The following is a 23,673-nucleotide window of genomic DNA, read 5'->3' as shown; positions in this document are numbered from 1 at the left end:
TGGTAAGATAAGTATTACCACACCTTTGTTTGGTGCAATATTTGTCTTAAACATCAAGCTGTGACTTTTTGCCTTGCATGTTCCGTCAAGAATTCCACAGACAACGAATGCATTTCTGCTAAATTTTGAACAGACTTCCAATTAAGGCGGAGCTAATCTTTGTAAAGGCTGGTATGTTTAAAAAAATGTTTTTTCCACCACTAATCAATGCCTTTTTGAGTGAGGATTCAGTATGCACTGAGAACATAAGAATAGCCATACTGGTGAGACCAGTGGTCCATCTAGACCAGTATTCTGCTTCCAACAGTGGCTAATTCAGGTCACAAGTACCTGGTAGAAACCCAATAGCAACATTCCATGCTACCAATCCCGGGGCAAGTAGTGGCTTCCCCCTTGTCCATCTCAATAAACAGACTACGGACTTGTCCAAACCTCTTTTAAATCCAGATACACTAACTGCTGTTAGCACATCCTCTGGCAGTGAGTTCCAGAACTATTCTTTGAGTGAAAAAAATATTTCCTCCTATTTTATTTGTTTTAAAAGTATTTCCATGTCATTTTCATTGAGTGTCCCTTGGTCTTTGTACTTTCTGAAAGAGTGAAAAATCGATTCCTATTCTACACCACTCAGGATTTTATAGGCCTCAATCATATCCCACCTTGGCCGTCTCTTTTCCAAGTTGAACAGCCCTAGCTAACCTCTTGCCTTTCCTTATATGGGAAGAGTTCCATCCTCTATCATTTTGGTCGCCTTACCTTTTCTAATTCCGCTATATCTTTTTTGAGATACGGTGACCAGAATTGAATGCAATCCTCAAGGTGCGGTCGCACCATGGAGCAATACAAAGGCATAATATTTTTGGTTTTATTTACCATCACTTTCCTAATGATTCTTAGAATTGCTTTTAGGCCACCGCTGCACACTGGGTGGAAAATTTCAGCGTAATCCCAGAGAATGCTTATTTTCTAGGAGATATGCACAGACCCCCCTCCCCCCACACACACTTTTTACCTGCTTTTCAGACATTATTTTTGGTTTCACATGTTTTTTTAAAGAAAATTTTAACATGCAGTAGAACACTATAATGCACATATTAATTCACAGCTAATGTTCATTGATTTTGCAAATAGTAAAGGCAACTGCTGAACCAATGCATGTGCTCAGAGTTCAAGCATGCTTGGGACAAATATGGAAGTTGGTTATTGGAACAAGAGTAGTTGGCTGCAGTATTGTAGACAACCCCTTCTCACCTCCTTCAATCTTTCAGAGCAGATGCAAGAGAAAAGGTAATACATAAAGAAAGGGCTAAGGGGTTAGAATCAAACTACTGCTCTCCAGAAACAAAATAGCTCAGTATTGGCACTCTACTATCAAAAGTAGAGGCAGACTACATTTCAGGATTAGGCACCCAAACCAACACAAATCTAGATTTGGTGCATTTTCAGCTGAAACTATAAAGGCTGCCACAGGAAATCAGTGCAGCCATGTTAACTGTGGACCCAGCCTGGGCAACAGTGATTGCGGGATCGTTCCTGCCCCGATGAGGTCACTCACCACCAGGATTTCTAAGGTAGCTTTCAGTGGTGGTGGTGGTGGAGGGAAGGGGCCAGGGTGTGCAGCTCGATTTTGGTAGAAGGGGGAGGCCATGCCACTCAGTTTTGGCCCAAACTGTGCAGCAAATTTCAGCTGCAGGTTTGGTTTGAGCCAAAACGTATAACCCTGATTTCTGTTCCCCTCTACTATCAACCAAGTTGATAAACAGAAAACAAGAGCCAAACAAACAGAATACAACTTAGGGGCACTTTTACAGAGAGGTGGTAAGCCCAGTGTGGGTATAGGAGAAAGTGGGATGTTTGACCACGGAAAACCAAAGACTGGAGAGAGAGATTCTTAAAACAGTTGTTTATTGATGGAAAAAAAGAGTTTTTTCATCAATAAACAACTGTTTTAAGAATCAATCTCTCCAGTCTTTGTTTTTCCGTGGTCAAACATCCCACTTTCTCTTATACCTGTATTCTCTTGTGGGGCATTCGAGTTCTCCGCTTGTTGCGGATTATCTGGACATAAGCCCAGTGTGGGCTCACCACTCGCTCTACCGCAGGCGACAGTCTAGCTCCGAGCGAGCACTATATCTGAGGGAAAAAGAAACCCCCCAGAAATGGCTTGTACTGTGATAACCCGATGGTAATTGGGCATCACCGTGCACTGTCTGGTTACTGCTAGGTTAGCGTGGGAGCTCTTATCGCCACCTCGGTGGCGGAAAGGGCTTCCTGCCACATGGCCATGTGTGCTGGGCGCTTTTTTACCGCTGTGGTAAAAAGGGCTCTGGCGCATGGGAAAAACGGCCCATGCTGCTAGCACAGGGCCCTTTTTTCCGCAGCTTGGTAAAAGGACTCCTTAGTGTTGCAGCAGTTCCCAAGTGCCCTCCAGGATATAATTTCCTAGGCCAGCAAATAGTTTCCTGTGAAAATTGGTTTAACTGGTCACTTTTTCAACTTGGTGTGGATTTGGCAGCAAGAGCATCAATACAAATACGTTGCTCCATTAAAAAAAAACTTTATTGAATTTTGAGTGTTTTCACTGAAATTTTATTGCAGTTTCAATGCCTTCACTCTAATTCTGTTTCTTTTGCTTTGTTTTTTTTTTAAATAAATATTTGTAACATAATTACAACACTTGCATGTGAAAAAATACAAAAATAATTGAAAAAGAAACAATCCAAAACGATAACAGACCACAATAAAGTGTGTGCGGGGGGGAGGGGGGAGGAGTGGAACAATATCAAGGCAAAGACCCTAAACTGAACTAAACATCCCGCTAACCATCTATAAGTCATTACTCTTTACCGTCGCACTGGAGATCTTTTTCATATCTAAGAAAGCCCTCAGGTGTTGAGGATCCAAAAATACATATTTTATCCCCAAACCTACTAGGCACTTGCATGGGTATGCCAACAAGAATGATGCATTTCTTTTTTGTGTAGGCTTGCTAACATTGGGATAAACCCATACTTTTTGTCCACAGAACTGTCTGTGAGTTACGAAAATATAGCATAAGCATAGCATTGAGGTCCTGCTCAGAGATGAAGAAGACCAAAAGTATCACTCAGTCACTTCAGATAAAGAGTACTCCAACATAGCTGACAAAAATCATTTAAATAGTCACCACCTTGCTGAACTTAACTCATCAGCAAGGTTGCCCTCCCCTTGTTTTTGTGACGATTGTTATGTAGTAAACCTTATTCAAAGGAGGAATAGGGTAGAGGAATATTTCAACACTTCCATTAAGTATTCTTTAAAGAAATCAGGGGGGGGGGGGGGGGGGGAATCCAGCAGATCTGTGAAAATTTGATACCCAAAGGTTTACCCAAGTTCTTAAATTGTTCAAGTCTCTGATGTATCAAAATACTATTTTTAACAACTGCAGTCACTGAACCTTTTAAGTCTTAATATCCCCATCAGTTTGTTCCAAAGTTCTTAAATACTCCTGCTTATTTGCTTTCAAGGAAGAAGATACCATCTCCACCTTACTCACAAGCAAAGATGTATCCTGGGCAGTAACCGTCAACGCCTGAATAGTGTGAACACTTCCCACGCCGCTTGGCTGTGCTTTGACTTTCCCAGCCCTGAATCCCACAGTCAAATCCTTCCCTCCCAGAGTTCATCAAGTCCACTAATCCTTGGACAAAAGTTCCAGCACTTTCCCCAGCAAAAAGCCCCAAAGTTCTTTCACCCAAATGTTCCCCAAAGTTCATTCAGCAAAAAAGGTTCTGCAGTGTGCTTCACACTCACCCTAGTAAACCCTCACCTCAGAACAACCTGAGGAAAGGGGACCCCCTCCCATTCATACCTGCCATTAACTCCTGGTAGCCTCCTCAAGGGTCATGCTTGAGCCCTGGGCCAGGTGGAAGCTACTTTCTCAGGGAACCCGCTCAGATACTTCTCTGGGCTCTTCTCTCAATGAATTGAATTAACCGATTCATCAAGGTTGCTAACAGGCCCTCAGATTGCCCCTTTTCCACCTGGACTAAGGCAGAAATATCCATGGGCTCTACCTGCATTCCTTCACCAACCTCTTTGGCCTCAGTAATCACCTCCTCAAGCATCCATTCCATAGGCTCTATCTGCCTCTCCCCAGCTGCTCCCAATCTTTATCATGAGCCTGCTGAAAAACCTCCTCCTCCTCCTCCCCCCTGGGAACCTGGGAGTTGTAGTCTGGTTCACCTTCTCTAAGGGAGTCTAGTGGCCTCCTCTGGGAGTCAGGGGGCATTCCAGCCTTTCTAGAGGGTTCAGGTGAGCCTTCCCGAGGATGCTGGGATTGGTAGTCCCTCCATTGTTCCCACCCACGTCTGCCTTTCCAGCGCTCCGGTCTGGAGTTCTGGCTCCTGGATCTACCTGACTGTTCACAAGTGTCACAGTAGCCTTCCATATATTATCCAGGGTCACCACCGTTTCTCCTGGGGAAGCTAGATCTTGAAGTGCTCCATTGTCTTGGCATTCTTACCATCAGGCTTAGCACTGCCATCAGAGTTCCCCTTTCCAGCAGCTTCCACGTGTGTGTGGAGCTCAGATTCGGCCCAATTCCCTGCTGGACACAGTGGAGAGATGACCGCCAGAGGAAATAAAGATGTATCAGTCCCCAGAAGTGCCACCGCTCCCTCGCCTGCAACCGCAGCAGGGTCACAAACTCCAGTTCTACTCTGCGGGTATCTCGCGGCATAATGCTTAAAGTGTCTGCTGTGCTGGGGAGGAGGTATGGGTTGGTGGCAGCTGGACTTTCACTACCCCCTTGCATTTAGTATGAGGCATCTTGATTAAAGGCAACAAAAGTCAAGAGGAAATAAGAAAATGCTTCTCCAGCAAGACCACCTCGAACGGTAAGCACCATGTGGCATTCAGTCTGCCATCTTGTCATGCTCCACAACTCTGCTACACAATTTTTTTTTTTTAAAGAATAGGTTTGTGTAAGGATTAAAAGCTGAGAATTTTTTTCCAACACCTTTTGTGCTGGTTTTCTTTTTACTGTTATGAGCACTTAAGAATTCTTATATTCTATTATTTGTATTTTGTTCGGTGGGGGGGGGGGGGGGGGTGTTTGATGTTAATTTTGTGAAAATACAAAAATATCTGCAATGCAATTTCCCAAATTAAAAAATAAAACACTTTTCAATCCTTATAATCTGGGCATTTTATTTATCAAATCATGATGGTCCCAGATTCTCTTTTCTGCTTGTCTTCTGCTAACACTTTTTCAGTGACTGCTGTCCATTTGTCCTTACTTCTCTCTCCTCCTGTCTTCTATTCCGTCACTGCATCTGTACGTGATATATATTGATCTTTCCCTTTTAATTCGCCTTCCTTTTTTCTTTTCTGTCTGTCAACTCATATTTCTCCCTCTCTCTCTCCAGTCCTCCATCTTTACTTTTAACCTATCAAACTTTCCTCCTCCTTCCTTTCTATCTTACCTACTTCCCATTAAACGTCTACCCTCTGTATTCACCATACTCTTTTCATTCATCTCCTTAAACTCCTATAGCCTCTCCCATATGGTTCCATCATGCCTAATATCATTTCTCCCTCCACCCCTGTAGTCCAGCATCTTATCTCCCTCTCACCACACTTTTAGCCTAGCATCGCCTTGTCCCCTCCATCCAAATAGTGCAGCATCTCCCCCCTTCTGTTTTAATTTCTATTTCCTGTCTTTTTTTTCCCACTGTCTATTAAGTATGAATGAATATCTTTCCTATTATTTAATGGCATTCCTTTCAACAGTCATTAATGTTATTTTAGGAATTTATGTAAACCGCTTTTCTCTGCCTTGGCAGTTATAGTGGTATAACAAGTCTGAATAAATGTAAACAAACATAAACAATGTGGCAGCAGCTATGAGAAGATAACGGCAGCAGAAAGAATGGCCGGGTAGTAGGAGATGCAGCCACGGCAATCTTCTTTGTGATGAGAAGTGCACAGTAATGCACTTATTTTGATTTCAGTTCTGGTGCACAGAGCACGCCAGAAGCAAAAGCATATTATGTGCGGCTTGCTACTGTGACCCAGAGGAGGAATGTGGTTCACCCTATATTAAAGAATAAAGTTGGGAACTTGTGTGGCTGCATCTCTGGCCACTAGGCCATGCTTCTTGCTACTGCTGTCCCTTCAGAGCTGGCTGCCCTGCTTGTACCAGCCCCATCACAAACCTCCTGGGTGCTCACGACACCACGGTTGAGAACTGCTGCCTTAAAGTACAAGGGAAGGGCAGGGAGAATGAGAGAGAATGATTACAGTAGATTAAAAATGTATATGAATTCATCCAAGCTGAAACATAAATGAAAGCTAAAATTCATGTAACTGGAGTAGTTTTTAAAAGAAACAATTTATAATTAATTACATTTGTACCCCGCGCTTTCCCACACATAGCAGGTTCAATGCGGCTTACATAGTAAATAGAATTACAAAATCTTGAAGGAGAATGTTACAAGCTGTAGTAGTGGGGTTTTGAGGATATGTAAATTGAGCATGGAGAGGTAAACAAAGATAGAATGAGGAGTGAAACTGTATTAACTAATGCAGAATTAAGTACTACAATAACAAATGCAGTAGAAGGATGCATAAAGTGTAAACCATAGCAGAATGATTAAAGGGAACCCCTGGGCCAGAGTGTCTGGGAAGGCAAGAGTAACCAGGTGACGCTGTCCCTCCATCACACACTGGTAATGGGTATTTTTTTGATATGACACTGCAAAACATAATTGAAAGGGTGATAGTATATAATCAAGAATGTGGGGACCTAGGGAAAGGTAATCACTTCCCCTAGAATGTTCCTGGATCTCAGAGGGCTGTACAACCAAGCACTGGAGGACAGTGCTGCAAAAACAAAAAAGGGGTATGGGTGGAGGAGTGACAGGAGGGGGTGTGGGCTGAGACCACAGCAATCACAGTACTGGCCTGGCTAGCCCTGGACAGCTAGTTGAGGGCTAGGAATAGGGGTGATACTAGACCTGGCTCAGGACAGATTAGTTGTTGTTTGTACATCTAATAAAGCTACGACTTTGTATGCCAGATTGGTGTTGTATGCTCCATCACCTTCCCAAGTACTCTTAAATAATGGCACAACTGCCTGAGTTACTTCAGCACACCAAGAATAAGTGATAGAGTGAGCCTTGAAGGTCACTTTCCCTTTGCAGGTCCATGACACTGTGGTGCCTAGTAGAACAAGGGAAACAAAGAAGACAAGGGAAGACAGACCACAAACAGCAAATGTGTATGAGTATGGCCTTGGGCACTCTTCCATGGTCAACAAGCCACTCCAAAACAAGCTGTTTACAAATGATCCATATAGGGCAGATTAAGAAAGGCGGCTGAGTCAGCTTCTGATCCAAGGTGTAAAGTACAAGGCATCCTTAGATTAGAGACCTGCATGGGAACCGGGTTCGCGGAAATCCCGCGAGGATGGAAGCAGTTCTGTGGGGTTCCCATGGGGACAAAATCAGTTCCTGTGGGGTTCCTGTGGAAGTGTAAGCTGCACCTGCGCCAGACTCTCATCTACTGAGTACCAAGTTCTTTGATTGCTGTCTCCTCCTCCTTTCTTTAACAGCACAAATGCGGAAAGTCTTCCATTAAGGAGGTGGTAGAGACACAGTTGAAGATGAAATTCAAAAAGGCATGGGATGAACACAGGATCTCTAATTAGAAAATAGAAGTTATAAAAAACCTAAACTTAAATAGCTGCATGTGTGTGGATGTGTCAAGTGACACTTAGATGGCGACTCTGGCTGTGATGAACTAGGGCCAATACCAGGCTGACTTGTATTGACTGTGTCTTATATATGGCAATTTGGTTTAGGATGGACTGGAAAGGGCTTAGACAGCAACCTTAGTGGCTGGAACATGAGGACAGTGCTGGACAGACTTTTACAGTCTGTGTCCTACAAATGAGATGGAGTGAGCTTCGACGGCAACTCCAGCATTTGAAATATAAGGATAGGACTGGATACACTTCTATGGTCTACATCCCAGAAACACCAACGAAAGACCATAATCGAGTATATAATATCACACTCATTGATTTAATCATGAATTGATAATGAATGTGACTATTGGGCAGACTGGATGGACCATTCAGGCCTTTATTTGCCATCACTTACTGTTACTATTAATCCTCTTTGCTCCCGGACTGATGTGCCGACCTCAGCTCTGACACAGGCACGAGCATCAGATGGCACCTGACCTACTGGCGCGTGCATATGACAACCTTTCAGCATAGAGTGCCAGTGAATCAAAGACAAGTCTTACATGTGCGAACCAGAGTGTTCCAAGTTCCAAAGCCTTCCTTGCCTGCAGTGCTGTGGCTCAAATCCAGAGAGAGACTGAGAGTGCTGACCGGAATTTTCTTTTATGTACCATTAAATTCATGCGGGGATGGGTTAAATTCTTGTGGGGACAGGTAAGGTTCCACTGAGGATGGGTGGGGATGGGTAAGATTTCAGCAGGGACAGGCAAGATTTCTGTCCCCATGCAACTCTCAGATGCTTCTAGGACAACAGCAGGAACAAAATATCTCTCTATATAAAAGGCAACCCCAACGTTCTGAAGCCTCCACGGAAGTTGAGGCGCCCGAGATATCCGGTGTGCCCTGGAGTGTCTGCACCGCCCTCGCGTCAAAACGTCATGACGTCGAGGGCGGAGCTATGACACTCGAGGGCCGAAACGGAAACTGTGGCGAACAAGGCAAGTAGCTCGGAGAGACGGAGGGAGGGGGCCCCTTGCTAGCGCCCGTTTCATTACGTTCTGAAACGGGCATTTTTTCCTAGTTTTGAATAATATTCAAAATATAAACCATGATTTCCTAGCAGCAGGAAATATTTCCTACAAGAATAAGAGGTGAATTTTAGAAAAGACATACACATCTGAACTGAAATGTCCAGGTCAGGGATGTCTCATCTTCAAATTCTGCTAGTATTTTAGAATATGATCTGCTGGCGTTGAGCCTGTTGTAAAATATGTGGTGAAATGGACACTTATGTGCCAGTTATGTGCAGCGGAAGCATCCAAACATCTAAAATATCAACAGACCAGCATGGGAATATAAATGTTTGTCAGCCATTGTAAAAAAAAAAAAAACCAAAATAATTTTCCTGAAGCGGTCACAAAGCCCAGTATCCCTTCCCCAAAAAGCAAAGCTGGCAAGACATCAATCACTAGGGGATTAAGTGACGTGCTGCTCAATAGGCGCATTTATCTGAAACTTAGATTTTCTAGGTAGCAGGTGTAAATCCCATCAATCTTTTTGGACACAGAGATGCATACCCCTTCCGAGGTCAGGCATACACTTGTTTTTTCAGTCCTGCCCTAGTCTCACCCAAAATACATCCAGACCACAGCCTCTGGCCATATTCAGATTTTTAGAGTTTTAGATATGTATACCTTGGCTTTGTTAAACTTGGGTTTAGACATTCATGTAATATAAACATCTAAGTGCCAGCTTATGCTCATCTAAAACCCAAATAGTGCTTGTAAAATAAGAACCAAAGCACCTAAATGCTAGAATTAGCAGAAATCCTTCTGGAGCAATGTGCAACAATTTTTTTTTATTTTTATTTTTTTAACAGTGAACAGGTGCCACTGTTACCATAGCTTTCTCACATCATGGGAAGGTAGCCTTGCAGACTATGACACGTTAAAAGACTGCATTATAGGAGTTTGTTTTGAAGAATAATATGAAATAAAGGGCACATGCTTCTTCTTTTAGAGCAGGCGAACCCAGTCATCGGGACACATCCAGCGAGATCAATGTTCAGGATATCCACACTGAATACATGAGAAATTTGCATGCACTAGTTCCACTCTATGCAAGTCCATTTCATGCATATTCATTGTGAGAACCATGAAAATCTGAATGACAAATGGTGTCCTGAGAACTGGGTTGAGAACCACTGTTTTAGAGGAAACTGAATTTGCTGATGCAGGCTCCTGTTAACATTCAATGGAGGGCTTTGTGGTGCTCAAAAATCAAGAAAAAGAACTGAAATGTAAAAAGTATTTATATTTCATGAACTTATGTAATTTCATAAGTCTATGTGCTTTGAACTTGAGCCTCTGCGTGTTCAAAAAAACTTTGTTGGGGAAAAAAAAGAGACTCTAAATTTGTTACCTTTAAGTTAAGGGCGCCTTTTATAAAGCCACGCTACCGATTCCCACGTGGCAAATGTGACGAAGCCCACAAGAACTGAATGGGCTTCGTTACATTTTGCGCAACTTTCTAAAATGAGGCCTAACTGTGCTCATTATTAACCTATAATATAATTTGACTGTACAATGTATACTATGAGAAAGAAATTGCTGCTGGGACACAGTAGTACTGAAAAGGGTTGGTTTGGACTCCTCTCGTCCCCCTCTATCCATCAAATATATCCTAATAAAAAGGATCCCAGCTTGAAAAAAGAAACCATCCTCAAAATGAAAAGATGAGGATTTTATACTGTTTCAGTACAAGCCAAACAGACAAGTATATTAAAAACTATAGAATTTTTTTATTTTGATTACCAAATAAGGCCTTGCTTTCTGGCAGAATTTATAGTTCATGTCTGAAAAATAAGCCTTAAGCAATAGCTTGTTTATTTATGTTTAAAAGGGTGAGAACAACTAAACAGGAGCACTGCCAAGCAGATTCCTGTATGTGCCCTCACAGGAGGCATCACGCTGTTAATGAAACAAAGAGCGAAGATTCTAGAACAAAAAGGACAATACTAACAATAGATACTAATGGTGCTATAATCACAAAAGATAAATATTGGTAAAAATATGCTTCAACTGTAACACAAGGAAAACACATTTTCTAGTCAGCTTTCCTGAAACAATTGCCAGGAGTCCTTCTTGTGTTACAGAGCAGGCCCAAATTTGGCAGATGTGTGAAACCCTGATACTACACTCATCTACAAAGTTCAGACATATCTGTGACCCATCTAGTTAGGCAGACATAGCAAAAGCGCAAAGCATGCCGAATGAAAAAAAAGAGATGAGATCCAGCAACAGAACTAGAAAATTAAAAAAAAAAACAGCTAAGTTGATTGATGAACTATACACTTAGTACTGCTGCTTTAAGAACAAGACATGACATGAGTTTGAACTCAAAGAAAAATCTACAGTAGAAGTGTCTTGGATTAGAGGGGCCCATTGTCAGCTCTCCAGTGGTACACCAGGCATCTAAACAAACCTGGTTTCAATCAATGTTCTTGGTAAACACCCACCCCTAGGATTTTAGAATAAGATCTAAACTAACCATTCCCCTCCCCATTTTAAAAAGATTACCAGTCATCTTAAAATCTGCAAAATCAAGGTAAAGAGGGCTGCCTTTCCAGTAGGTTTCTTCACATTACTGCACTGTATTCTCACTGACACATCTAGAAGCATTTTTGAAACATGGATGGTCTCCCTGCTTTACTTAAAAAGTGTAGTATTCGTTACTTCAAGGACTTTTGAAGCAAGCTACTCAGGCAGCACTTCATCACAGCTGAATTCTGGCAAAAAAAAAAAGCACACAAGTAGAACATTTTAGTCCCATAAAATAGAATTTATTAGCCATGATTGAAAACACTGTCAATGTTATATTTGCAATTACATAACCAGCAACCTTTGCAGCACAGAACACTACTCACATACATAAATGAGGACCACAAAAATGAAGAACACAAATGATGGGCACAAGTGAATTTTTGCAGAAGTCCAATTCTAGCCATTGTGGAGAAGTTTTGTCAATTAAGCAGCCAAAGTGACAGGAATCATTAAGAATTTAGGACACTGAATTTTTAGTAGTTTTATTTGATAAGAACACAACACAAGCTATCAAATTTTGCAGTACTGCAGACTAGCTGCCTCACACATTAAAAATGAGCAGATTTAAGAGAGGAGGAATGCAAAACCTAAAGTGTAAGTGCACCCAGTAAGAGGAGCAAGTGTTGCATACATTTTATTTTAATATATGTGCAATGGGAAACTGCACTGCAACATAAATCTAACCTACAGAAAAGTAAGCAGTGCTCTCAGGAATGTCCTAAACATTTGTTAGCCAGTAAATTATCTTTCTTTTGGCTCAATATGTAAAACTGAATCTAGTTGGCAGGAGACATCCAAACAAAATGGAGCACTGTTTTCCTCACAGTAAGTTAAATCATACAAATTGTCTTCTTTCTTTATTGCCTGGTACTTTCCTTCCTCTTCTTTTGGGCTTCCAGCTTAATAGAAACTCCATAATTATGTGCACATTTTTTGCCCTTACCCTGGGATTCTGTATATGGCACCTTGCAGAAATTGAAGCATGTGCGCACTTAATTGGTTAACTAGCTAATCTGCGCTGTTAATTGGACAAGCAATTATCATCACTAATTGATATTAAGATTTACGCACACAACTCGCTAAGTGTATTCTGTAACATGGTGTACCTAAATTCTAAGTCACATAGTTGAAAAGGGGTGTGGCCACAGGGGGGCATTTCTAAAATCTACGTGCTTTGTTATAGAATACACCCACTCTGCCCCTAATTTAGGTGTTGGGGAGTTCGCCAAGTAAAACATGGCGTAAATGGCCGTGACTACATTTGATTGTGTGCAGAGGTGCTTGGCATTATTCTATATACTGTGCAGAAATTGAAACCTATCCTATAAAATTTAGGCATACTTTACAGAATACGCCTAGGCTTTTTTTTCTGCGCAGAATTTTCAGGCGTCATATACAGACTCTAGCAGTGTGCAAAACTGCATGGGCAGGTTATAGAATTAGGCAGATGTAACTTAGCAAATTAGGCACTAATTGACACAATAGTGATCACTGGTGTTAATTGGAATCAAATTTGCAAATATACATCTTATACCCTTAATTTCTATAGCGTACAACTGCAAGGGGGCATGGACAACAAGTGTTAAGTCTACAGAATACAATCAGTTATGCACATAACTGCCAGCAATTAGGCACGGGCATTTACACTAGCCACTGACATGGCATAAGAGCTCATGACTAAAGTTAGGTGCTCAAATGCTTAGTTACATGCTTAACTGCCATTCTAAAATAGTGTAATTGCCGATACAGAATTTGTGCTTCACGCCCAGCATTTTAGCACCTAATTTTAGGTGACCTCAAGAATTACCTCCCTATTTTGCTGTTATACCATAAGCCTTCATTCAGTTATCTAAGGAATTTTTCCCCTCTTTTAAAGTTTCCCGCCCAGCTTACCTCAGGCATCATGTGTCATCCTTAGCCAGAGTGCTGGGGAGGGGGTGGGGGCTGAATCAGGAACAGGATTTTCTGTATTTTTTTTTTTAATGATTAAGACCCTTTGGCCTCATTGTGTTGAATTTAAAAATTAGCCTTTGCTCCAGTTTTATTTTGTTTTTAATGACTCCCTGTTTTGTTTTGGTTTCTTTTTTTAGCCCACCCCCTTTTTATGAGAAGCTATTTGTGAACCGTGGTAATGTATAGTCCTTAGCCAGAGGCCACAAATTGCAGTTCCTTCCAGAACATGGCTAAGGAAGACCTTACGTGTGGTTACTAGAAACGTTCACGGGAAGCTGTGCAGCAGTCTGCTTACAAGTGTGGCATGTGCTACACTTATTTATTTTGCAGGAGTTGTCTGCCCTGTGCAATTCAAGTCATGAGAGGACTATAACACACTCAGAGTTAAAACCGACTCCTGCCACTAGGGGTTGAGAGAACACACTTCCATAGCAGCCCCCAGACCTAGTCAGCCGGCCCACCCAGGGAGTAATTTTGGCTCAGAAAACAAAACCCAGGTCTTCTGCGTAGTAGTGCACAGCATGAATCTCCCGAAAAAGACAATAACTTGGCCTTCCATGATCTGAACTAAGACACTTAGCAAAACTAATTAGGCACCCCTAAGCCTTATACTAGTTACATATCTCCCAAACTTATCAAGTACAGAAAACCAGCAGAGGAATGCAAATGTCTTAATTCAATAGCATAAAATGTATGCTGCTCCACTTGAGATAGCACATGACCACACAATTTAAAAATTGATTCACCAAGAGATCCTGAGCATTTAAGGCTTGAAACATAACTTTAGGTGCATTGCTTGAAATGTGGATTCTAACAGATGGCATAAAAATATAAAAATGCCCATTTGTGTTTATTGTATATCTTTCATAATGCACCTATGACCAGTGCTGCAGTGTCCCAATTTTGATTCATAGTGGCAGACAATAGACACTGTGAAGAAACACCTTAAGAACAAAGTAAAAATTAGAACAAAAAAATGTCAATAAGGGCATCAACTGCCAAAGGACACAGTTTCCATTAAAAAAAAAAAAAATAAAAGTTGAGGAAACCTAGTCAAAACATAGTGCTAGGCAATTAATATCAATGGATCGAAAAGGTTTAAATTGAATGTGCTTTAAAGTATTCAATGTACGTTTACATCAGGCTGAAATATTTTGGGCCTCTTATCAAGCCGTGCTAGCGGGTCCAGCACTGCAATGCCAACAAACCCAAAGTGGAAGGGCTTTGTCGCCACTACTGCACCGAAGCCCAAGGTGGACGGGCATTCTCGACACTACTGCACCGAAGCCCAAGGTGGACGGGCATTGTCGACACTACTGCACCGAAGCCCAAGGTCGACGGGCTTTGTCGGCACTACTGCACTGAAGCCCAAGGTGGACGGGCTTTGTCGGCATTACCGCACCGGGGACCACTGGCATGGCTTAATAAGCCCTTTGTTTCTTGATTTAAACAAAAAAAATACAAGATGCGATCTACTTAAAATGTAAATAATCTGGGAAAGGTGGAATCCACATTGGCATGAGAGTAAAGAAAATAAGCCCCATCCTCCAAATTCATAACAAAATGCATCAGTTCCAAATTCTATGGATTGTTTCCATCAAAATAAAGGTGTCTAATAGCTTCATTTACTATTTGACACTACATTTATGAAATAAAATTCTGGCAGTCACACCTTCAAATGATTTCAAATTGAAGAAACTAACCAAGATCTAATGTAGATTGTGCACAGATGAACTAAACATTTTAAAAGCCATTAGTTTCAAACAAATATTTTGGGATACATAATCAAGGATTTTTCCTATATTATATATCTATGTAGAAATACCTTGTTTTCTTCAACAGGCACAGAATGGAACAATTTAAAAAAATATATAAGGCCCTATATTTTCTTACAAAAGAAAAACCTTTTATTTCTGGCATGCCTTGTCTAAAAAATTAGTGGCAGTATATGGACCATTCTAATTTAGCAGGAAGAATACATTTGAAAAGAAAAGAAAGGGATATTCTATCAGGTCACTTTTATTTTTAAACAACTGTCGGTGAACAGGTGCTATGAAACTCCTCCAACCATTCAGTGAACACATGCAGACAACCACTAGTACATTCCTTCACAGCCTTCAAAAGCTGGAAGCAAACCCCATTAAGCTATAAAAATAAAGACACCTCTAGCTCACAGCAGAGCTTATACATTTACAAATGAACAGACTTTCTAGACATATTAAATTAGCAGGCAAAAATACACTGTAAGGAATGGACATCACCACACATTCCTTGCTCCAGTTAATAGCTAGGAAGAGTTTTAGAAAGTAATTCTGCATTCTTATATAAACACAATACCTTACACTCCTGTAAACTCTAAGCTAAAATACAGTTGCACCAGTGATTAAATTTCCCCATCCTTAATTACTTTGCCTGATTTGGCAAACATACTGCACTACAAATGGTGCATTTTTAACATGTACTCCTGAAGATGTACATTTTAAATGGGCAGTTTTCTAATCTGGCAGATACACAGAAATCCCTCCCCAAAACAAAAGCAGCTTTCAAGATACAGGACCAACCAAATACCTTGTCAGGAAAGTGCCATGTATTATTAAATCTCACCAGTTTTCAAAAAATGCTCTTTAAAGAGAACTGAAATTTGCTGGTTTATGGACCAATAGTTGTTTTCCCATCTGACAGTAGGAACATATTGCTGGTGAAGAGTCCAAAAAACAACCATTTAAAATAAATGAACAATCAGCTTTTATCTTGATTTCTACTACTGAATATAAAATTTACAGGGAGTTCAGCAAAGGCATTTTTCTAAGTCAAGCACTAGGTTCAATAAGGGCCTATTAAAATGTATTTTTATTTCCCAGTTTCCATTAGACCTTTACCACACATACTTCTATGTATTTTTATTCCAAGCACAAATCTACTAGATCAACTTAAACCTGAACAAAAGCTCCCTTACAATGTGTGTTCTTTTAATGTTAAAAATCATTCACATCAGATTCAAACAAATCTTGTTGACTTTCCACAGTGCTGTGTGTGTGTGTGTATGTATATATATATATATATATATATATATATATATATATATAAATACACACACACAAATCTATTCATCAAGGCTCTAGGGTATATAAACGGGGGGGGGGGGGGGGTTGATAATTTAAAGTGGAATTTTAATTACTTTGCTTGTGCTTTCAATTTGTTGTTGATTCCATGAATTCCTATTCTCTGGTCTAAACTGAGCCAATTATTTGTAGTCCTAATTTGGAAACCCACCAGAAGTATCAAGTACACATTTTCTTCTTTTTAAAGGCACAGAAACCAATATCTACTATATTTAGTTCTTGCTATCTGGGCTGATATGCCAGGATCGTTTTTAACAATCATCACGTAGAAATAGAAGTAATAAAGCAGCTTTTAAAGTTAGACATTCTAATGTGCAGTGAGGTTAATTTGAATAACCAACATTGTACAACTCAAATTTAAAAAACAAATCAAGTACTTTTAAGTTCACAGTGTAAACAAAACAAAAAACATTTAGCCTATCAATCTTATATTAAAAGAGGTATATTTCAGAACTTCATTCCTCTCCATAAGGCAGCAGTTTATAAATACTGTTATTTAGTACCAAAGCTGCAGAAATAATTGTACCTTTCCCTGCATAAAACGTTTATCCAAACACATTGGATTTGGGTCTCAACTTTAACGGGCTTTTTAGAGACCGGTCATCCTCCTCAGCATCTTTGAAAGATGGAGTTGTGTGAATTATTTGTGTCCGGAAGCGTATTCTGTTCAGTCTGGGCTTCACTTTGCTGCTCCCCGATGGTTTTCTGCTGACCTCCTTGGACCTGAGCCAGGTCCCGTCCAGGTGATCGTCAGACAGGAGGGGAAGTTTGTGCACCGTGATAGTGGACGGCAGCACCTTGGATAGCCTCCAACGCCCGCTCCCTAAGTTGCCGGCACTATCCTGCTCCGAGTCGGCCAAGGAGCCCACCAACCCTTTCATGTCCTCAGCGGCGTCCTGGTTTAGGTACTGGCACGCTTTTCTACCACTATAATCCCTGATGTCCACGTCGGCATCGTAGGCGCCCACTAGCAGCTTGACCACCTCCACGTGTCCGTGCATGGCAGCCAGGTGAAGGGCCGTGTAGCCACCGCTGGCCCGAGCGTTGATGTTGAAAGGGAGTTCGTGCTTGTTGGCAAAGTTCACCAGCATAGCGAGCAGCTCCTGTTTGCCCTGCTTGGCAGCCCAGTGGAGGCAGTTGAAGCCCGTAATGAAGTCTCGTTTTGTGAAGAGGCCGGGGTCACAGCTCAGTAACCCCTCCAGGCTTTTCCACTTGCCTTCTGAGGTCGAGAGCATCCAGGCATGCTCCAAAGGGTCCAGAGTCACTGAGCCACTGCCGCCGCTTTCCTCAGCCGAGGAAGAGGCAATGGAAGCCGTGTCCGATTCTCCTCCACTACCTCTGCACCCGGCGAAGAAAGTCCTGCGGAGTTGCGGGGAGCTGCTGATCATCCGCTCCCGGAAGGTCTTCCGGCTGGACCTGGGGGTCGCGAGCCCACCGCCCTCACGTCCCATCGGACCCGGGGAACATGGTGACTCTCCCGGGGACGCGTTCCCTCCGGATCCCTCCTCACACAGGCTGCGCCGGGATCCTCCGCCCGAATCCTCCTCACCGCTTAGCGACGGCAGGGCCTGGGGCGTGAAGCGGTGCCTCGAGCTCTTCCCACCGCTTTCGACAAAGGCGAGGGGTGAGCTGCTTCCTCCGTCCTGCTGTTGCTGGGGATCAGCAGCAGCATCCATGTCCTCTCCCGTGCTCACCTTCGGGTCCTCCCGTGGAGCTGCTTGTTCTTCCTCCATGCATTGCTCCTGTCCACGCTCGGACTGCCCTGTGGTAGTGCTGCCATCTCCGCATTTTTTCTTCTGTTCGTCTAAGAGCTGAAACACCGGCCGCTCCTCCTCAGCTAAAGGCAGCGGGGAAGCCTCGGTCACCGAGATAACGGGGACCTGCTCGGGGGGAGTGGGAGCCAAGGTGGCAACGGGGGACCCGGGCTCCTGGAGGTACTTCTTCCTCAGGCACACATACTTAACACCATTCTCCTGCCGTACGGTGCCCAGCTGGTTGACAATGTCTTTGAAGCGTTGGCGCGCAGTGGCTCGCGACTCCCCTGGCATACTCAGCCAGCTCTTGAAGTGCTCCACCAGCTCCTGATTGGGGGCTCGGCCGCCGCACTCACGCAGGAACTGCAACACCGCATCCGCGCTCAAATCCTCTGCCATGGCTGGTTGGCTTGACTCACTCACTCACGCCCTACATGGTTGCTGCCACTGGCTCCCCATCCTCAGCACGCTGTTGCTAGGCAAGAGACGGAGAGAGGGGTGCTGGATAAGCTGGTACACGTCCAGGGCGCTCTCGCTCCAATCTGTGTTTTTCTCAGAGTTCCACCTGGCCTAGCAGTTCCTCAGCTTTCTTAAAGCATCTAGCTCGCTTTTGCAGATCCCCAGTGGACAAGCTTAGCCTCCGTGGCAATTCCACCCTATCCTCCTCCTTAGCAACAGCTGAGTTCCAGCCGAGCGAGCGTTCATTCTATGATATTCTCTATCAACTACAAGCCACACAAGTTAGGCGATGGGAGGGAGGCGAGCAGAGGGCGGAGCTGCTGCTTTTAAGCTGCCTTTCCCTCATTCCAAACCAAATCACAAGGAGCAGTTTACTGAATGCATGTGAAGAACAGCTACGCCACCTGCCTGCCATTTCAAAACAGTGCAGACACCGAAGTAGAAACATAGAAACAAAGAAACATGACGGCAGATAAAGGCCATATGACCCATCCAGTCTGCCCATCCTCTGTAACTCCTAATTCTTCCTGTTCCTAAGTGATCCCACATGCTTATCCCATGCCTTTTTACATTCTTGAACAGTCCTTGACTCCACAACCTCCACCGGGAGGCCATTCCACACCTCCACCACCCTTTCTGTGAAATAGTACTTCCTTAGATTACTCCTAAGCCTATTCCCTCTTAACTTCGTCATATGCCCCCTCATTCCAGAGCACTCCTTCATTTGAAAAAGGCTCTCTTCCTGTACATAAATGCCTTTGAGATATTTAAACGTCTCTATCATGTCTCCTCTCTCTCTCCTCTCTTCCAGCTTATACATGTTGAGGTTCATAAGCATGTCCCTATAATTTTTGCGTTCAAGACCGCTTACTAATTTCGTAGCCGCCCTCTGGACCGACTCCATCCTGTTTATATCTTTCTGTAGGTGCGGTCTCCAGAACTGCGCACAGTACTCCAAATGAGGCCTCACTAGAGACTTATATAACTGCACTATCACCTCCTTTTTCCTGCTGGTCATGCCTCTCTGTATGCACCCAAGCATTCTTCTGGCTTTGACCGTCGCTTTTTCTACCTGTTTGGAAGCTTTAAGATCATCAGACACAATCACCCCCTTCGCACACTAAAGCACTTCACCCCCTGTACTGTACCGTTCCCTCGGATTCTTGCGACCTTAGTTGCCAAATATCGGTCATTTCCTCCAGTTTCGCTAGGTCCTTCCTTATGTCATTCACACCCTCCAGGGTGTCCACCCTGTTGCAGAGGTTAGTATCATCCGCAAAGAGACAAACCTTACCAGACAGCCCTTCTGCAATATCACTCACAAAGATGTTAAAAAGAGCCGGCCCTAGGACCGATCCCTGTGGTACTCCACTGACGACATCCTTTTCTTCAGAGCAAGCTCCATTTACCACTACCCTCTGTCTCCTACCATTCAACCAATTTTTAACCCAATCCGTTACTCTAGGTCCCATACCGAGGGTACTTATTTTATTTATCAGTCGCCTGTAGGGAACCGTGTCAAAGGCTTTGCTGAAATCCAGGTATACCACATCAAGTGCCCCTCCCACATCCAACTGTTTGGTCACCCAGTCGAAGAAGACAGTCAGATTCGTCTGACATGATATGCCACTAGTGAAGCCATGTTGCCTCGGGTCCCGCATTCCATTTAGTTCAAGAAATCTCACAAACTGTCGCGTCCCTCACCTGTGACGCTCTCCCGTCAGCCGTCTCGCGCCTTAGGTCGGCTGCTGGAGGTGCTGGCCAGGAGGGGCGGTCAGACGCTGGGTTCCTGCGTCGCCCCAGTGGAGTTCTGTCAGCCGTCTGGGCTGCTCCGGCCCTCCGTTCCGCTTCTGTAGCGGCTGGGGAACACCAGCCATGTTGGCAGTGCCAGCGTCCCCAAAGAAAGGGATCCTTTCCGGGCACGGAGCCCAAGAACATTGAGGACACTCCCCACTATACCCGGATTGGCCGCTCGCGGCTGACGCCACCTCCTGCTACTGGCCGGCCAATCCGGGGCTGTTGAGTCACTGTTGAGGTTGCTCCGCCTCCTACCAGCTGTTTCCTGCTTTCCTGATGGGGAGGGCTATTTAGGAGCAGCATTGTGGGGTATTCGTTGCTTCGGCTTCTACCTGTGTGGATTCCGTGGTGCTGTGATTCTTTGTTGGACTGATTCCTGCCTCTCAGAACCTTTGCCTGGACCTGGACTTTGCTTTTGCTTGCCGCCTGCCTCTCAGAACCTTTGCCTGGACCTGGACTTTGCTTTTGCCTGCCGCCTGCCTCTCAGAACCTTTGCCTGGACCTGGACTTTGCTTGTGCCTGCCGTCTGCCTCTCAGAACCTTTACCTGGGCCTTGAACTGGACTGTGTGGGGTGCGTGCTGTCTATCCTGAGATCCACCCGGACCTACGCCGGGGTTCCAGTCATGTTTCCTCAGGTAAGACCGGGATTATCCGGCTGCCGAATGCAGTTTGGCACAGGAGCTCACATCTTAGTACTGCAGGGCTTGACACAATCCTCCTCTTTAGAAGCGTTTCCATTAGCTTACTCACCACCGAGGTCAGACTGACAGGTCTGTAATTCCCAACCTCCTCCTTACTTCCACTCTTGTGCAAAGGAACCACATCCGCCCTTCTCCAGTCCACCGGGACCACTTCAGTTTCTAAGGAAGCATTGAAGAGGTCCGTCAGCGGAGCCGACAGAACTTCTCCGAGTTCCTTAAGCACCCTCGGGTGTATCCCATCTGGCCCCTTCGCTCTGTCTACTTTTAGTTTGGCAAGCTTTTCACGAACACAGTCCTCCGTAAACGTGTCTTGGTCTACCATACATCCATCCCCTTTAGCCTTTGTTTTCTGCAGCCCTACCCCCGAGGACTGAGATGCTCAAGGTCCTCGACTATCCATCACCATCTTGAGAGTCTTCCACGGTACCGTTGCACAGTATCCTAAAGGAGACACTGCTTCGGAACTGGCTGAAGCCCTTATCTAACCCCACCATCCCCAAGAAAGCCGAGTCCCAGTATAGGATCCACAGCGACCCGGAGTTGATGAGGACTCAGTTGCCACACGATTCTGCGGTGGTGGATTCTGCTCTCAAGTGAGCCAAGAGTTCGAGGGATACCGCCTCGGCGCCCATGGGGCGCGAGTCTCGCACTCTGGACTCTTTTGGGAGGAAGGCCTATCATTCTCGTGACCAAGATCCAGTCTTATCAGCTATACACGAGCATCCACATGCGGAACAGTGTGCGGCAGCTGGTGGACCTGGTTGACAAGCTTCCCAGGAGGTGGTCAGGCGTGTCGCAAATTCCTGTCCAGGGGTATTTATGACACTTGTGATGTTGCATCCAGATCCGCTACCCAATGTATAGTGATGCGCAGACTCTCATGGCTGCTGTGAGCACTCTGGAGGGCTGGTACGAGGGAGAGGGGATAGTGGTTCTTTCAGCCGGCATCATCCCCGGTCATTCAGCCCAGCTAGGAGAGCAGGGCGCCCTCTAGGGATCAAACTGCCAGGGAAAGCTGTAATGCAGGAGAAAAACTACACTCCCCAGAAGCCAGTGCAGGGTCAGCTGAACTCTCAGGAGGGGGAGGGTGGAATGACTGATTGGGAGATGAGGTCTGATCCTGGAGATGGGGAACAGCTGGTGGAGCTTGGGGAGGAGGAGGAGATGGAGTGGAATAAAGCAGAGGTAGAAGGAGAAGGTAAAGGGGAATGTATGGAGGTGGGTGGTTTGGCTCTAACCCGTGCAGACAAGGTGAGAGCTTTTGTGGCCTCAGCATTGCCCCGGTTGTGGAGTTGGGGGAAGCTGGGAGCAAAGCAGTGGGGGAGCAACTGGAAAGCACAACTTGCTACCATATTGGCTGTTCCCAAGAGGTAGTGCTGTGGAAGGGGGGGAAGGGCTTTAAGACAGAAAGGCATGTGCATTTTGGGGGAACTTAAACTGTAAGAGGTGAGAGAGGAGGTGGTTCCAGCTAAATCTCCAAAACTATCTGCGGTGAAGATAGTGTGGCTGGAGGTTTGGGAAGAGAGAATTTAAAACAAAAGCCTGTAATTGAAAATGGATTAAAGTTTGCTGATAATTGGAGGTGTTTAGACAAGGCTGACATCTGTAACAATAAAGAACTTGGACTGCTCTTTCTGCTGGAGTGGGACTGATTTTCTCAGCAGCTGGCAAGGTGGAGAGGGAGAGCAAGTGAAAGTGCGGTGGCTGGCTAGGAAAGCAGACGGAAGCCAGTGAAAGCTAAGCAGGGTCCACCCTGGCTCCCACCTGGAAGGGGGACCTGGTTACAAAGTGGTGGCAGTGGTGGGATCATCTGAACAACCCGCCGGATAAAGAAGCGTGTATTACTCCGAGTTCCGGTAAGCATATACGGGACTCGGGTAACCAGGAGGAGGGGGATATAGAGGGCCAGTGGTGGTAATACCGCACTTGGAGAGTGTTCTTTGTCTTTCCCTTTCTCACTGGTACCAGTGGCTAAGACGACATGGAGTCGAAGGAGCTGCTGTCTTTTATGGCCCACCAGTTCCAAAAGCAGCAGGAAATGGCTCAGAGACTTCTAGAGGATTCCTTGGCTGCTTCTCGAGCACAGATACAACCGGTGCTGGAGGTGGTGCAGGAATTGTTACGGGCAGTACCCCTACCGAGGAAGGAGAGTACTTCGTTGGAGGCTACAGCTACTGGAGCTGTGCCTGGAAGCATGGAGCCTGGACGAGTTAATTGGTTGCCTTGGGGCAAATTAACAGAGCAGGACGACATTGAGGATTATCTGGGGACTTTTGAGAGGGTAGCATTGGCGGCTGCCTGGCCTCAAGAGCAATGGACCATTAGACTGGCTCCTGCCCTGTCGGGGGAAGCCCTGGCAGCTTTTCGGAGCCTGTTGCCAGGGGACGTGGTGGATTATCAGAAGCTGAAAACGGCTATTTTGGACCGGTATGGGGTAAGCAGACAAACTTATCGCAGGCGCTTTCGGAGTTGGAGGTGGAGGGAGGGGGAGACTCCGAAGGCCTTGGCTCAGAAGCTGATGGACTTGGCTACCAAATGGCTAGAGCCTGATAAGA

General features: G+C 44.6%; 2 protein-coding genes across 2 annotated transcripts in view; one reads left to right on the top strand and one right to left on the bottom strand.

The window, feature by feature from the left end:
• SEPTIN10 (septin 10) overlaps positions 1 to 23,673 on the top strand; it is a 188,133-nt gene that overhangs the window by 23,217 nt on the left and 141,243 nt on the right. The gene's annotated exons all lie outside the window — the stretch shown is intronic.
• Positions 14,402 to 18,877, bottom strand: SOWAHC (sosondowah ankyrin repeat domain family member C). The gene has a single exon (XM_030201481.1). The coding sequence runs from the start codon at positions 18,557 to 18,559 to the stop codon at positions 16,952 to 16,954; it is 1,608 nt and encodes a 535-aa protein (XP_030057341.1). The 5' UTR covers positions 18,560 to 18,877; the 3' UTR covers positions 14,402 to 16,951.

This window comes from Microcaecilia unicolor, chromosome 4 (assembly GCF_901765095.1).
Source record: "Microcaecilia unicolor chromosome 4, aMicUni1.1, whole genome shotgun sequence".
Classification (NCBI taxonomy): Eukaryota; Metazoa; Chordata; class Amphibia; order Gymnophiona; family Siphonopidae; genus Microcaecilia; species Microcaecilia unicolor.
Note: the sequence above shows the minus strand (reverse complement) of the source record. Positions and strands in the feature narration are given on the sequence as shown.